Source organism: Nesoenas mayeri, assembly GCF_963082525.1.
Source record: "Nesoenas mayeri genome assembly, chromosome: 2".
In the NCBI taxonomy this organism is placed as follows: domain Eukaryota; kingdom Metazoa; phylum Chordata; class Aves; order Columbiformes; family Columbidae; genus Nesoenas; species Nesoenas mayeri.
In genome coordinates this window covers 41,658,912-41,676,394 of record NC_137543.1, presented here as the reverse complement: position 1 = coordinate 41,676,394, position 17,483 = coordinate 41,658,912, and the positions used below count along the sequence as shown (strand labels likewise).

General features: G+C 40.3%; 1 protein-coding gene across 1 annotated transcript in view; it reads left to right on the top strand.

The window, feature by feature from the left end:
* The window catches only part of LYN (LYN proto-oncogene, Src family tyrosine kinase), a gene marked incomplete at its 5' end in the record, with an annotated part of 29,715 nt that extends 15,512 nt beyond the window's left edge, over positions 1–14,203 (top strand). Inside the window, 3 exons of the mRNA XM_080339850.1 lie at positions 6,516–6,669; positions 8,464–8,595; positions 13,773–14,203. Of these exons, the coding sequence (XP_080195976.1) occupies positions 6,516–6,669; positions 8,464–8,595; positions 13,773–13,975 (489 nt within the window). The 3' untranslated portion in view covers positions 13,976–14,203. The remainder of the gene's footprint in view (positions 1–6,515; positions 6,670–8,463; positions 8,596–13,772) is intronic.
* Between the last annotated feature and the right edge of the window lie 3,280 nt (positions 14,204–17,483).

Below are 17,483 nucleotides of genomic sequence, written 5' to 3'. Positions count from 1 at the left end.
TTCTCTTTTGTGTTTTAATTAGTGCATATGAGTAGGGGCTGGGGAAATCTAGTGTTAGCTGTGCCCTGGCAAAGATTATTTTGGCCACAAGAGATGAATGCTAGAAGTCTCTGAAAGGAGTGTGCGTTAAAGGAAGCTTCAAGCACATACTACCTCCTTTTAGTACAGAGAAGAACTGTCAGTATGTCTGACATGCCAGAAACAGCCAGGAATGTGGAGAAGGCAAAATCTGAGCCCCTTTCCCTGCCTGTGTGACGGCTGCTGGTGCCTCAGTGGCCGGTCTTGCAGCTGCCGTATGTCTGGCAGGTGTTTGCTGACACGGTTCACAAGCGGTTCCCCTTCCTGGGACTTCTGCCTGTCAGCTTAGGGAACCGAAAGGTGCTGTTAGCTGTTGTTTCCCACTGGTGAGTTGGAGTGTAAATGAATTTCACTGCTTTATCCATGAGCTATGCTGCCAGATCTCGCTAATGCCAAACCAGTCAATGCGTGGACTGCCTGTCTTCCCTTTGGTCATCTGCAGGTAGCATCCTGGCTCCTTCAGCACTAAAGCGACTGGCAGACTCTGGATTTTACTAGTTAGTTTTTGTCTTGCCCCAGGGGTAATTTACCCAAAGAGATCTTGATTCTTTATTTCACAGTTCTGGAAATCGTACTTGCTTCTGCTTGATGAGATCTGCTGAGAATGTCCGATGCAAGTTCAGTGAACCTTTTGCATGTCTAAACTCTACGTCCTTCTTATGCAAAACCGTTATCTACTGTGTAGCACACACAAGCGTGGTGGCTGTGGTTAGGAAAATTATATCAGTTGTTACTGAACATACTCACATTATAACTTTCAAACTGGTCAAAACTTTGTCATAAAAACAGTCTTTCTACTCGCCTGTGCAGTGCTGATACTTTCGTTAATTCTTTTATGATTTACAACTTCACTGGCAACTCTTCTTTCTGCCTTCTAGGGCTACAATGTCATTAAAATAACAAGAAACCTAGAATAAAATTAATGGAGAGTTTTTGATGCACTGTTTTAATCCCTCTCCTCTTTTTTAAGGGGGTGGAGGAAAGTCCTAAATTAGAATTAATTTTAATGCTTATTTGCCATTGAGAGATTTCCACTGCAGTTTTGCCATATTCCTCTTCAGGCTTCTTTCATTTTTAATGATACCCTCTAAAGGTCCAGTGCCTAATTATATATGTTACTTTACTAATCCTTTTTTTCCCTGTGGGTCTGTTTTGACTACACAGCTGCTCAACTGGAGCGAGAGGAACGTGTTTTTGCCGCCTCTCCTGACTTCAGCTTTAAGATAAGCACTGTTACAAACTGAAAATTTGTATTACACTTACATATCACTTGAAGATTAAAATGTGACTATTTAGAAACAGTTTTCAGTTGCCAGATACAAAGGATCTACACATGCTTCATAGATAGAGTCACGTGAAGATGAACTCCCTTTTGGAAAACTCTGTGATCAAGAAGTATATTTTATTTTATTGTGCATCTGGACATTATTGAAAAGAAGCTGGTTTTGGTTAATCCCAGATAAACAGCATGTTTGCTTCAAACCTTTCAAAACTGGAGACTGTTTTTATTGAGGTGCTTCCCTAGAAATTGAGAATTAACAAATTTAAAGCAGCGTGGACCTCAGGAGATGCTCCATTATTTCCTCTGCTTCAAATTCACCAGCAGGATGCTCCCTCCCACCCTGAGTGCTTTGCACTCATTTGCAGTCTGGTTTTTGTGCTGCTTTACTTGCTTGGGCAGGAGCATCCCACTGAGCCCTGGCCCTGAGCTGGTGGGCAACTGAGAGCAGCTCTGAAGCCACCATCCCCCACCCACTGAGCAAAGGATGAAGGATGCAACCAGGATGTCCCTGTCATGGCTGGACCCCCAGGAGCATCTTCCCAGCCCCAGAGCAGCCCTGGGTAGTGGGTGCAGCCATTCATCCCGGCCTGTCTCGCAGGCAGCAGTGATGCAAAGGGAATTTTGAAGCTACCTTTATGTACCAACCCCTGCCTTCTGCTGCCTGTGCTTGCACGTGTAGTTTTATAATGCAGATCCTCGAAAGAGTAAAAAGCCACATCCACCAACACAATGGGAAATCTCTTAAAAGCATGCCATCTCTTAGTAATCATTTCTACATGCTTTTTTTTCTACATGCATTTCTAAATAGGGCAGGAGAGGACTGGAAAGGTTCTTAGCCTACTTTCATCAATATTTTGGAAGCTGTAAGTCATAACCTTTTGTGGTTGTTTGTGGGTTTGGTTTGGTTTTGTTTTCCCACAGTTGACTTCATTTGTAACCAAATAAAAACTCGGCTCAACTTTGAATACTGATTCTTCACTTACTTTTTTCTTTTTTTTCCTATTTTACCTGCCTGCCTTGTAGACGAGTGAGGATCTGTGAGTTTGGATTTAATGACAGTTTCCAGGTGTCTCATAAACCACCTCTATCCACAAAAACTGTCCTGACCTAGTTCCTTCCCTTTTTCATCCAGTGTTCTTATCTCTTTACAATGTGTGTATCCTTGGCCCTTTCAGTGGACACTGAAGCAAAGGCACACATTTAAAAACTTCTCTGTGCAATTTGCAGGTAGTCTTCATCATTTAATCATTCATTTAAAGTGAACAGTTTCCTTCGTCTTGTCCTGTTACTAATGCACCCTGCTTATACTTACTATTTGTAGCACTTTTTGTGGGTGATCTCTTCTCATTTTTCTTATATTTTATACTTTTTAAGTCTGGCTTCATCATTTTTAGGTGTTTCTGACCATGTAAGATTTGTCAGTTTTTTATTGTCAGGCACTGCCTTTACAATGTGTGATTTGCCCTTGCACTTGTAACTGCTGAGGTTTTTTGATGGTGCCATTGTTCCTGAGGCTTTTTAACTATGAGGTTGTACCTATCAGCCTTTTAGGTTGTTTAAAATGTCATTTCCTGAGGAAAAAAAAAAAGTTCTTCTTATTTGGCCATTCTTTCATTCCCTTTGATTTCCATTCCACTCTTCTTCATGATCCGTGTCACTTAGTTTTCCTTCTCAAAATGACATAATACATTCTCAGCATGATGCCAAGGCATCCTATGAGGCTTCTTTAGTATTCCACATTTTTACGTACAGCCTAGAAATGCATAAGTGAAATCCATTACATGTCTTGCCATAACCCTCCCTCTGCATGAATAAGCAACGTTGGAACCTATGTGTAAGGCACAGTTTGTTTGAAATAACTCTTACAAATGAAGATCATAGACCTTGGAATGGGAGTTGAAATTAAGCATGTCTTTTAGTTGAAAAACAGAGCTACGAAGGAATCCAGAATGTCTCCCATTTTGTAGGAAAAACAAACGAACAAAAAACAAACAAACAAAATAGCCAAGTCTCACCTTTTGAAAAAACAACACCTAACTGTTGTTTTGTGCTGTTTCACATGAACTGTGATGTTTCACCAGGGAAGCATAGGAGTTGTGACCAAGTGACCTTTTCAGAAGGTGTAGCTCTTCTGTGACCACAGTGTCCCCTCCTGAAAAGGGCTGGCTTATTGTTTAGCTTCTGCTGCTTTTGCTGCTTTCTCCAAATACCTTCAGAAGCTACAAAAAAATGGGTCAGAAAGTAGAGAAAGCATGGTTTCAAAGCAACACTCTTTGCTCCATGCTTTTGTTGCCATTTTTGTTCAGGGTTTTGAAAGAGTTTTGTACCTGCTTGTGAAATGACCCACAAGTGTTCCAGAAAGTTGAGTAATTACCCTGGTTTACAGGCAGAAAGAGCATAAGCAGATTTATTTCTTCCAGGAACTAGTGAGCTACCCGTCATTCTTGCTTTGGATACACAGTTCCTAGTATTCAGAGATTGGTTGGTTGGTTTTAAAAGGATTTAACTTGGGTGTTTCTAGAAGTGCATCAGTAGTTCATTAAAGGTGAAGGGGAAACTGCTCCCTTCTTGGTAGTAATACTTGTGTAGGCAGAGTCCTCTCTTAAAGGCCACAAAACATATTCCAGAAGCCCAAATTTGCTTTCCAAGCCTGCTCCTGAGTAGTAGTTACACATAGCTGAACAGTCTTGGCAGGTAACAATGATCATTAAAAGAGGGGGGGAAAGGCTTTAATTTTCTTTTGTTCCCATGAATTTCTCTACATTTAACATATCATTTGGCAATGAAAACCCAACAATTATCGTAAAGAACTATCGCATGGGCTCTGGCACCCATTCCCTTGATTAAAATAAATCCTCTTTTTTTTTTTTCTTTTTCCACAAGCAGAGGTTTTAAAGTGACCAGATGTGTGAATTCTGTAGTCCATTTGTCATGTTTCCCCTCCCTCTCCCATTCAAAATTCCTTGCCCATTATTCTTTTCCTACCTGGGAATTTTTTGCATGCCCAAATGCTTGTACATACGTGGCTTCTTTGAATTTCTCTGATTCAGCACAGTCAAAACCATTGTCCGGGAATTACATGGAAATGTAGTTTATATTTGCTGAAAACATAATGAATTGTTTGATGTCACATTCTTCATTTGTGACTAATCAGATTATGACTACAGTGAGTCTGGCACAAATAAGAGGAAATAAAATGGTCTTTCCAATGGCTGTGCTTGGTTGGGCTTGGAAACTAAATATCGCTGTCACAAATGTCTCTTTTGTGAGTTCACCCAAAGGTTAAATCTGTACAGGGAAGTAGGTGGAAAGTTGATTCCTTTGTGATGGTTCATGTATTTTAGGTCACGTTAGCAGACCTGTCTGCATTTTGATCGTATCTGGCAAGCTGGCCAGTCCAGCCTCAGCACTGATCTTACAGCAAAACCTTCGCTTTCGTCTCTCAGTCCTCCCCAAACCCAAGCAATGGCATGGGGAGCAGGGAGAGGCAGAGTGGGCTCTGAATCAAATACTACTCTTCTATTTTTGTCTGTAAGTCTCTAGTAAGACTTTCTGCAGCAATTACTTACTAGGAGCTGCTTCCTTCATTATACATCTTACTTATTTCTAGAAAATGTAAAATGCAGGTGTTCTTCATTCTGTTCATCAGAGTTCCTTTCTGGTCTGGTGTCAGAACCCCGCTGTGTAGTACAAGGGCAACGAAACACTCTGCTCTGAAGAATATATTGGTTTGTAAGAAGAGGTTTGCAGTGGAAGGAGGCGGGAGGGCAAGCAGCTCTTTTTTTCCATTGCCTAAACCGAAAAAGAGGAACAAGGACCATGTGGTTTTGTGTTGTAAGTGGTGGCAGTGTGTGCCTTTGCAGTACTCCCATGGGGACTTTTTTAAAAAGTCTAAGCAGAAGTGATGTTAATATTTTCTTAAAATTTGGTGAATCACTCCTGCTTGCTTTACTGCACGGCTGAAACGAGCACCTCTGGTGCTGAGAAGAGACCTGAGCACTTGTCTTCTGCTGAGGTGGAGAGAGCCAGGGTATGGGTGTGCTTGGGACCCTTCTTGCTTCACTGCTGCTTCCTTAGCACATCGGGGAGCCTGTGCATTCCCCAAACCCTGTGGTTGAGGACAAGCTGTCTGTCACCCACCCGTAGACGTCCTGGAGAGGTACCTGCAGCACAGGGTGGACTGTGGACCTTGCCTGGGAGTGGTCCCTTGCCAGAGTCTGATGGGGAGGGAAAAACCGACAGTCCTGAAGCCCCGAGTTTCTTTTTTCTTTTTTCCTGCTTCCTCTTAAGGAGGAATATACACAGATTATGATCTACACGTTGGTTTTATTGCTCTGAGCATAGAAACTATTATTTCAGTTTCTTTCATTCCAAAAAGTAAAATATTTTCCTTCAGGGCAGGGGGAAAAAAAAAGTTAGTCTGGGCAAATACTGAAAAAAATCATCTTCAGTGCATATTTTGATGACATTATTAATCTTTATTTTGGTTAGGATATTAATTTGGGCTGCTGAAATACAAATTAAATTTACTTATGATAGTATCTGAGAGGTTGCTGTTGCCAAACACTCCTTGTGTATAAGCAGGTACATGTTGCTGTAGAAGAAAATTATAAAGTTGTTTGCCATATCTGAGTAATTGTTTCCTGATTGTCCAGGCCTATACTGGGTAAATAGAAAGTTGTTGTTTTGTTTGTTTGTTTTTAACTCTATCTGCACAGTTGCTTCATCAAGCCTTGACATCTGTATCTTGCTTAACTTATTAATTCCTTCCTTCAATTTTCTTAGTATTTGGGGAATAAACTGGTTATTAGTTTGAGGAAGAAAATATCTTAGTCAAAATCGTAGGAACATTTAATTAAGGTTTTCTTTTGGGAAATGTCTCTAATACATATCTCCAATCCTGCCAGATGTTAGTCACCCAAACATTTCTTATGAAGCTGCTACTGTAAGTATAGATTTGCAGGACTGGATCTACACGTAAGTTTTCCATGGCAATCACCATTTCCTTGCTTACATCTAAAAATTGCTCCAAGGATACTGGTAATGAATAAGCTGGATGTGGCGTTGCTGATACAGTGAAAGAACAGAGGGCTCAGACCTGCTGATGGTGGTGTGTGGTGTTGAAATATCAAAATAGTTGTTTCTTTTATTACAGATTGCAGAAGGGATGGCGTACATAGAAAGAAAAAACTATATCCATCGAGATTTGAGAGCAGCAAATGTTCTGGTTTCGGACTTACTGATGTGCAAAATTGCTGATTTTGGGCTAGCAAGGGTCATTGAAGACAATGAATATACAGCAAGGGAAGGTACGTATTTTCATTTGTGTCTTTAAAACTTCAGCCTCTGGGAGGCAGTGAGGCTGTACATAACAATAATATGGTCACCAAGGACAGAAAATGCTGTAACAGCTTCCTAGAGGCAGCATTCTAATGCTAACAATTTTTAGAAAGAATGAGGAAACAAATAACCTTTCTGTGCTCCCCAGGCTTTTTGAAAAGTTTATTTTAAATAAATTTGAATAACAAAGAAAATTGAGAGTACTTAGCTGCACGCATATGTTTCTATATTCAACAAATTAATTGCACAGCCACAGCTTCCATCCCACTGAATTAAATGCCAAGAAATTATGATCTTATTTTATCTTCACATCCTTAAGTGCTACATGCACCTCCTTTCCCTTAGGGAGAGGAAGGAGCCCTAGCAGGTGTAGTTGCTGGTAACAAGAAAACCTTTAGCAGAACTACTTACCCTTTGAAGCTGCTTTAGGAGCTGCAGCACTGATGTGTGTGTCCAGCAGCACTGATGTGTGTGTCCAGCAGCACCGTTGCTGCGCATTGGGGCTCTGAGAGGCTGGATCACGTCCCCGCTCAGCACACGGATGGGAAGTGACATCGCATCAGGGTCAGCACTGGCAAGAGGGGAAATCACAGCATGAAAGAGATTTTTCTAGATTTTGTCATGTGTGCTTTGCTAATGTTGTCAAGGATCCTTTCAAGAAGTGTGTGGTCAGTTCGTTGTAGTGAAAAGTTTTTATTTGTTTCGATGCACAGATTGCATTGGGATAACTTTTCGGAGCAGGTTTGTTGGCTGGCTTTCCCCTTTTCGTTTTAAAGACACTACCTCATATTTTCATACAGTCTGGATGGAAACTGTGGTAATGTAGGACAAGAGGGGAAGAACTAAGGTATGAGGAAGAATGAGAACAATGCACTACACTTGGTATTAGAGGAAGATGAACTATTCAGTGGTCACTGGGTAACAATAATTCAATAGATTAGAGGGAAGGGTCTGGTTAAACAGTTTTCAGAGGTACAGAACCCATATCTGTGGTTTTTAGCTAGCTCTGGACATTTGATATTGATAGCCTTTCAGGTTATAAATTCTTTCTGCCAGGTTTCTTTCATGTGTTTTCTGCCATTCAGAAAAGTTTCCCAGCTTACCTGGTATATTGTGGCAGAATGATAGAACAGGCTAAAAAGGGCCTAGAGAGCATCTGCTTGTATTATATTACTCTGTTGTCTGGAGAGCTAATGTAATATTCCCCCACAGAGGCTGATAGAACTTCTCCTATTTGACTGGAAGGAGTTTGCTTTTGTATGGGATTTTCTGGAACCAGTTAATTAGAAATGAGAGACAGTATTTCACAATACGACTTCTTAAGAAATGACTTGCTACTGCTTTTGCATCTGAATGTGAAACGCGTTGAAGTGTATGTTGAAGCTAAACTGACTTTCTTTAAAATAGGAGAAGTTAGTTAAAGTCTTGCAAAGTTCCAGGTGATGGGAACTGTAAGATTGGTGCCTGACCACTGGGCAGAATGGAAAATGGTGACTGTATTTTTAGCAAAAATTCACCATACCTAAGAGTCAAAAGGTGGTATGTAACTTTCAGGATCTTATTTGCACCCTGACACAGGACATTCAGTGTGGCAACACGCGTCCTGCAGCACATCTCTGCTGATAACTCTTGGACAGAAGGAGTTGCTGATAACTTTGCTAATTTAGAGGTGTCATAGGCAAGTCATTTAAGACCTTCTAGTGACTTGATATTGGATGTTTAAATTTGCCTGTGACTGACTGAGACTGTACTTTTTTTTACAGGTGCAAAATTCCCTATTAAATGGACAGCACCAGAGGCCATTAACTATGGATCTTTCACTATTAAATCTGATGTGTGGTCATTCGGGATTCTCCTGTATGAAATTGTTACATATGGAAAGATTCCTTATCCAGGTATGGGCGTGTGTTTATACCGTTACTCTGTATTTATACTTCGGCGTTAAAAACAAATAAACAAACAACAAAACCATAACACAGAAAATCCGCAGGGAAAGAGCTTGCATCTCACAGTAGCAACAGCAGTGATTTGGAAAATGTCTTGCAAGTAATGTTACTGCTTTGAAAACTCACAGTCACCATACATGTAAAACACATGCATCTTTGGGGGAAATTTTAGCAAATGGTCTAATGGCACCATGAACACATAGTCATTTTTTATATATTTAGAAGGTGTTACAACTGCAGAAAATGCCACATAGTCACAGATTCCAGCTTTAAGGTCAGTAGCAGAGTCCCATAGCAAGGATGCAGTGCTGCAAGTTCTAAAGGTGCTGTGTAAGCTGCTGGGGCTTTTAATATTGTAATATGTGAAAATACTAAGAAAGCATGTTTTCACAAGCAAATAGGCTGGAATAATTTGTCAGTGTTAGCTCATCTAAACAAATATGAAAGCAGGCCCTAAAGCAGTGTTGATGTACTGTTAGGAATATTTACTCTTCGTTGTTCCATGCAGAGCAGGTACAAGACCACAGAGGAGTACATCAGTTGTGGCTGCATTAGGTAGCTGTGAAGTGGTTATGTGCTTCATGTTTGTTTTTTCTTTCTGTCAAACAAAATACGTATTAAAGTTTCCAGCACAGAGACAGTTTGAATGAAGGGCATGTTTATGCACACAAAACTGTCACATCTCAGGCATAGCTGATTAACTCGGGGCAGCAGACTGCGTTCATTTAAGCTTACTAGGTTACGGAAAATTGACCTAAATTCTCTTATCCTGTGGGTAAATGGGAATAATACAGCCACTTTTGCCTGTACTACACATCTGATAGATGGAGTAACTTCTGAGAAGAACTCTTAGGATCCTGCAGTTTTCAGGCAGTAAAGGGAGAGCAGATATTTCATCCAAGCAAAGCTTTCCCAGTGCTTCCAGTGCAGCAGCTCTTGCTGTGTAAACAGTGAAAACATTCTCTCCACCACTTCAGGAGCAGCTGGAATTCTGCATCCTGAACTGCCAGAGAGAGCAAAGGGGCAGACCCCAGCCCCTGAAATGACAGTAGGCTCAACACCTCTGGGCACAGGGAAACCAGACCCCCCAGGAGATGGGGGGAAGGGGTGATGGCAGCCAACTTTACTCTATGGTATGGAAGAACATATCAACTTTCCGTACAGGAGGTAGAGCCAAACCAGACATTCTCATTGCTCAGTAAGGCTCCAGTCCAGGAAAGCACTTAAGCTCAAGAGTAGCCCCCTCAGACTTCAAGAGGTGATAGGACTGCTTGCACAGCTAAGTGTTTAAACATATGCTCTGGGTTGGTTTTTAGGTAAGGGCTATAAAATATGTGACTGAGTAGCAGGTCCTCCTAAAGCTGTTCTAAGCACTGCTCGTGTCCTCAGGAAGTATCAGATGGGAGTTGTACACAGCTGAGTAATGCATGGTTCTTCCCACAGTCGGGATACCTTTTTTTTCCTGTTAGCATATGCCCATGTGTCCAGGCGGTTGCCTGTGCTGAGATGGCCTCACAAGATTATTTCTGGATGCCTTGAAAATTGTCCTACCCTGAACAAACCCACGAGCTCACCTGGAAACCAGCACTACCAAAATACACAACCCAAACTAGTAGTTAATTCCAGCTAAGTCTGCTCATTCTTTACCTCCATAAAACATGTCATATTTTTATTTTAAGAGCAAAATCAATGTGTACAGCAGACACTGTACTACTGTGGGAAAATATCTCTTCTAAGGGAAGTCTGGACAGTATTTTTTTTAAATATGGGAGCATTTTTATGAGCACCGTAAATAGGCCATACACTGTGGATTCATTTGTCAACCAGCAATTAGAAGCGGAAGCCTCTTGACTGCATACTGGAAGATTCTAATAGTTTGCAGGCATTGCTTACATTAAGCCGAAAGAGGGGTATGTCTATTTTAAATATAAGTATAAATTGAAATAGCCTGCTGGACTGAAAGTAGATACTGAAGAATCAGAAGGACAGCAAAATAAATGGGTGACTAATTTACTTTACATGAAGAGATGTGACAGGTTTGGGCAAATTACCCCAGAATGGCAAGAGTGAACTAGTGACAGGTTGTAACCAGCAGCCACTGGAGAGAAACAGTAAATTGATTTTTCAGTTCTAATGGGAATGCTTCAAAATATTATTTTGAATTATTAACCAGCTCCAGCAACTAGACAGTATTAAGCATAAAGCTGCATTTGAAATAGTTTGAGTTGAAACTGGCAAGTAGTTAATACCCATAAAGAAAATTTAGGCAGGCAACTTGGTAGGAAGCATTTCCAGCCAAGAAACTTGGGGCTTTTGTGATCTTTGTTCTTAAATTCCAACAGCTGTTTCTCTTCCTGAGAAACTCAAAGCAATTAGTAGGACTATAGTTTCAGGAACTACCTCTGAAATATGAAACAAGCATCTGAATCCCTTGGCAAATAAGTTGAATTCATTGTTAAAACTAATTTCCAGATGATTATATAGTATGTGGAATATGGGTAACATCAATACTTGCGTTCCAGTTATGTCTGCTGGTCTTCACAAGATACACCGCTTTCTATGTGGTGCAATTCTTCTTCATACCACTGTGTTCACGTCATTTCCCAGGCTCTAATGTAAGGAAATATCTCTTTATCTGTGAAGCTTAACAGGTATCACAGTGTAAATTAACAGACACATACCAAACCTTTAGAGCTAATGTCCTTTGCTATCATTTCAGAGGGTGTTAAGTGTGACAAATATGCGTGTGGGATATATTTCTTTTACTGATTAGGATGTAGTTTTGATGAGGCAGGTAATTCTCTAGACACATACAAGAAAAAAAAAAAGGGGGGGGGAAGAAAAAAGAAAAAAACAACAAAAAAGGAAAAATTAAGACAGTTATTTTGAGAATACTGCTTGGACTGTGAGATAGACAGGTAAGCCTGTTTGTTTAAATAAAACCCCAAACATAGGCAAGTATGTCCATGACATATTTACTATAGTATACTGAGAAAAGTATTTTCACTTTAGTCTTGTGAACTTAAATAGTTATTTAACAAATAGTTTTCCTGCAGGTTAGCTGAAACACAGGCTTTGTCCTTTGCATTCAGAATGTAACAATCAGTCCTGCAGACACCAGATCTAATCACAATCCTCGAAAGTACTTAAACCCACAGAATCAGCCCCGTTGCACACAAAATCCCAGCAGCAGCAGTCCTCATGTAGCTGCACACAGTTAACTAAGACTTTGCGTGATATGAATAACTATTTTACTGCATACATTATATACAATCCATTTCTTTAAGCTCAAGCAGTCAGATTGCTGTTCTTTGTAAAATGCTTTATTGGCTTTCTTCCTATGTTTATTTTGTCTTTATATAGCAGTAATTCCTTATTCTATGGCAATATGCCATTAAAATACTGCTTTTCTACACACATGTACAGTATTAGCTCAGGAAAACTTCAGTCCCCCTTCCAAAGCAGAACTGAAAATACAAAAGATGTGCTCAAAGTAAGCACTCTGATCCAGACCTAGGTTTCATGGCTGGCAGTGTTTCTAGAATAGGTTAAAACTAAAAGGCTTGAACTGAAGTCAACTATATGAGCTATAGCCATCTTGAACAATCATAGTTATATCAGATAAAGTTGTTATCTGTTTGTAATTCAAATGTGTCCTTACCTGCCAAGTGGCTTAAATCACAGCTTTAGTAGTCAGATAACATGTACAAAGATCTGCACAGTCTGCAGCAACAGAGCTGCACAGTCACCAAGTACTTGAAGAAGCACCACATCTTGTGTCTCCACCGCTGTCTTTGCTTGGAGCAGGACCCATCCTGCCTCTTCTCAACAGAGAGCAGCAGCTGTCCCCGCACCCCTGGGGAACCAGCACATGCAGGAGCAGTGAATGTCAGGCACACACCCCACCAGAGGCTGAGCTGCCTCAGAAAAACACATTAGAAACTCTAGTCTTAGGGAGAACTGCGCCATGCGGAGCATTTAGCCTGAGAAGCAGACAGTGGCTGTGGGGTCTGGAAAACCTTTTCCAACAGAGGGAAGGTCTTCACTGGTGGTGGCAAATCTCTAGGTTGACACATGGGTGGTTCCCGCTTGCCCAGTCATCAGAAGAAACAGTGTGCACTGGAGAACAGAAAGCTTCGAGTCTGAGTGCTGGAGAAGGCAATCCTGGCACAATTACTCCGCTGGGTTGCAGAAGATTTGTAGAGGAAGGGACAAGCCAATGAGCCTTTTTGTTAGCCCTGGCATAGGTGACCTCCTGAGAGTAGGTGTTGAAATTGTTCCATGAATCAGTCTCTCAAGGATTTTAAAAGGGAAGGTGGGGAAGGGAAAGAGAGGAGGAGGATGGAGTCCAGGGCAGGCCTCTCTCAAGTCATGTTAGTTGGCATTTGAAGCTCAAGATGCACTACTGGTAGTTAGTTACAGTTCTTATCCTCTGAAAGCAAGCCGTAACAGGGAAACAAAGCAAAGCCTGGCATAGCTGGCAAGAGGGTTTTGTGCAACAGGAACAGGATGAGGAAGAAGGGAGAGGAAATTGCCTGTTACAAGATCACGAGTGGCAGCATTCAGTGTCTTGCGATCAGCAGCACTGATACAGAAGCTGATGTAGAAGAAAACCTGGAAGTGTGTCACTGCATTGGGAGGGGTGACTGGCAGCATGGTCAAAGAGGTAGGCTGGTCTCCATCTCAGTATGGATGGGGTCTACAGCGAGCTGGTTAGAAGGTCTGCAGCTGGTGACAAAGGCTGGTGCCCAGGTGGGCTTTTGCTGTCAATCTCACCACTGCTGGAAGCCAAACAGTGGCAGGACGAGTCGGTGGAGAGCAGAGCTTATTCTGGAGACACGCATTATGATCTCTCCCACAGTCTTGTTAGACTTGGTACCAAAGAGGTCACTACACTCAAATGAGGAAACAGAAATCTTCTCCCATGATTTTCAAAGCAAGTCCCTTGGTGCTGATGCACACCTCAGCCTTGTTTTTTGAACTCATATTACTAGCTACCTTTAATAAGTAGTAATGGCCTTATATTATCAGGTGAAGATCTTTACGGTGAAGTAAATAGAAAAGAAAAAAAATATATTCAGGAATTGAGATGATAATTTAATCAAAACTTTCTTTTTCTGTTGAAGGTATGAGCAATTCAGATGTGATGGTTGCTCTTCAGCGCGGTTACCGAATGCCACGCATGGAAACCTGTCCAGCTGAGCTTTATGATATCATGAAAACATGCTGGAAAGACAAAGCAGAAGAGAGGCCAACGTTTGATTATCTACAGAGTGTGCTTGATGACTTTTACACAGCAACAGAAGGGCAGTATCAACAACAGCCATAGAACAAAGAACAATTTTTTCTATTGGCATGGACCATTGGCACAGACTATTATTTGAACAACTGCTCAAACCAATTACTTCATGAGTTTGAATGTCTTAACCAAGTGTGGAAGCTGAAATGCTGAAGGAAAGAGTACTTCTGCAGAGAAATAATCGTGTTTTTCTTCAGTTAAAAGAGTTCCTTTAAAGACTTAAGTTCTCCTTAAATGCTCTGTTTTGCATCTGCAGAAGGGTCCCAAACCAAGCAGGCTTTTGGGGTGGGGAGGGAGAAGGAAGGAAAGTGATCATGCAATGGGATGGTTTGACAAAGCCTGCTCAGGATCTAAGTCATGGAATGCATTACAAGGAGAGCTTTATAAAAGGGGCAAGAAGATGCATGAGTAGTTCTTTCTGAAAGAAGAAGTCATGAAGGAGAACTTAAAACTTTAAGACAGGCTGGTATTCTTAAAGCATCTTTCCTGAAATTCAGCATATTGTGAAAATTATTTTATATGCTTGTTATTTCATGTTAGTAGTTGGACTACTGTTACCTCTTGTTAGACTTTCTAAATGATCTCATGGTTTCCTTTAAGGAAGGGTTACGTATGTAATTCTTTACACTGAACATGATTCTGTTTTACTGCTGTGTTACTCGTACTAATTTCAAAATAATTTTCAAAGCATTGCCCAGCCATCACAGATGCAGAAGTGCCATATGAATGCACATGATGGCAGAAGCAGCAGCACACTGAGCTCTGCGTTCAACCTTCAGCTTCCCACAAGGCCAAAGTCATCATCTGAAGTCCACGGAAAAGCACAGAATTTTGAAGGAAGTTAATACTTTCACTGTTACCAGTGAAAATATTTTAATCTTTATTTTTAATCCTCCAATTATTCAATAATACAATATTTTGCTGCTTAAATCAACTAACCTCAAATCTGTTTTAAAGCTAAAACTAGCTCTAGCACTCTCAAAACAATTTGTGGAAATATGCAATAAGATATCAAGTTGCATTGCAGAGACACTATAGGTTTGTTGCTCAGTATATAAATCTGCTTCCTAGAAGTGAATGCAGTTTGCTAAGCTCTACATATTGTTCTATCAACTTAGCAAAACAGCTGAGCTAGTGCAGTTGCAATGTAACTACAGCATAGATTACTACTTTTGTTTTTTTCCCCAAAATGACACTGGTTCTTACAACTGAAACCCAGTCCATCTTTGCCAGCCCTCAGCCCCATTATTTAGGCAAAAGGTACGTTGCAGAACCTTAAAACCCTTTTGATAAAGCTTCACTGTGCCTGCAGTTGAAGTTCAGCAGCATAAACATTAATTGCTTTCATTTTCCATTGCCTTCCTTCAGTCATACTGTGCAGTTTAAGCAGACTATCAGTTAAATATGTAAATAGTTTCTATTGTATGGTGATTTTTAATTTTAATAAACATTTAATCTGAAGCAAGTTCTGTGGTAGTAATTTGAGGTAAAACAAATGGCCGATGTTCTATCCAGAGTGGTAGTTTCATGTGGCATTGGGGAACATCTGTTCATCATCACTAACAAGATTATTTTGCAATGGCAAATATTTACATATTCCGCTTTCCTTACATTCATTGAGCTTTGAAAAGAACCGAACCAGCCATTTCTGCATCCTTGTTGGAGTTTCTTTTTGGTCTGGAGGGCAGGAAGAGAGGAAGTCAGGCCTCAGCTGTCCTTTCAAACAGCTGCTTAGATGTCTTTCATGTAATAGCAACACAGTCCATTGCAACTCTTTGGAAAATGTTACAGTTAAGAATTGGTCAGTGCTTCACTACAGGCTCCATTTTCTTTTAAGGAAAAAAGAAAAAGTTAGGATAATGTAACCTTGTCTTTCAAACCATTTCCTGTAACCAAAGAGTTCTGGGAAACAGAAGAGATCATGGAAACAGCAGTTACTCAGGGAATAAGAGGTTAGTGTTACATAAACTTGCTAACATACACTCTCAGACAAGTGACCGACTGTCAAGGTATAGTATTTGATCATTTGGAAACTTCCTCTAGTACCATTTCAACATTGACCAATTTTGATTATTTGGGTTTTTAGCTTCTGTTTGAACATTACTGTTATTAGATCAACTTGTACATAACAGCTTTCTTATTGATGGAATCAACACTCAGTGTATTGTATCACTACACCAAAACATCCTTTAATAGCTGGAATAATTTCTGTGGGAGTAGAATAATATTTTAGAAATTCTAAACCAGAGGGATTATAGGCCTTTAGAACTACTGGAGCTATTAACATATATTTAACATGAGAACAGCACTGGCTCAAGTGCTGCATCTCCAGCCTGGTTAAAGAAAAAGCAGAGTGATTACTGATCACTGCATGCACACCGACCTTCCCAAAACTCAGATGATCTGTCAAGATCCACAGCAGAGAAGGGCTGTTCTGCATGTCACATAGGAAGGTTGCACCACCTGGTGTCTCCACAGGGAGGGTGAGGTTCTTGCTCTGAACTGGGTCCCCTTCCACTATGAGAAACAGCATTGCAGGGGCTGATCAATCCCATTTACTTATGGATCCTGCATTGTCGTAAAACAATCCTCTGGTGCTCACAGGCATGTTGTTATACTTTCACAGAACTTAGAAAAAACTCTCACCCTTAGTGACTGCAATGGCTCTACGAGCGCCATTTCAATTTTTGCCATGCTCCAAGTCTTCCTCCCTAGATTTACTCAATGAAAGTAAGTAATATAATCAGTGCTATGATTCTTTCAACTCAAAATCATCATATGTCAAGCACTAAGCTCATCTGGCCTTTAAAAGTGTATGATCTTATCTTGATTTCACCAATTTTCTCACCTTTATAAAATGAACAGTCAGTTTAAGTTCACAATGGAAAACTTTATTATAAATAGATTTTGCAAAGTTTAATACATATTCTTAGTGGAAATTCACATGACATTAAAACAAATTCCTTTACAAAGCCAAGTTTGCTGAAAAAATAGCAACGAGCCAGATAAGACTTCATTTTGTTGCCTCTTCTATGAGGTCTCATGTTTAGCAATTTGCTCAGTTTGGTCCTAAGATGGCAGTTTCCATGTCAAAGCCAGAATATTAACTGAAAAACCAAACTATTTTAACTACTTAAGATGAAGTTTGCAAGCCATTTAATTTCTAGGAATCAACAATGAAAATTAAATACTTAATTTAAAAAGGTAACAAGCAGCAGATGAGGAACATCCCACTTCACATGAATCACACACAAGTACAGAAGACCATGATAGCAGTTACTCAGGAATTAAAATCTTATCTTTCAAATCAAATCCCTATATCAACATTAAAAGCACAAATTTAGGTCTATACTTTTACATAAAGTACATACTTACATATACTAAATTCAACCCTGATTCAGTTAAAACAGTTCTGTATTAAACATTTTTCTGTTAGTTAATGTGACAGTGAAGATGGCATCTGAGAGTGAGAAAAAGCTACCAACAGTTTAAGACTGATAAAGAAGTCCAGTAACTGCAAGCTTTGATTAATCCAATG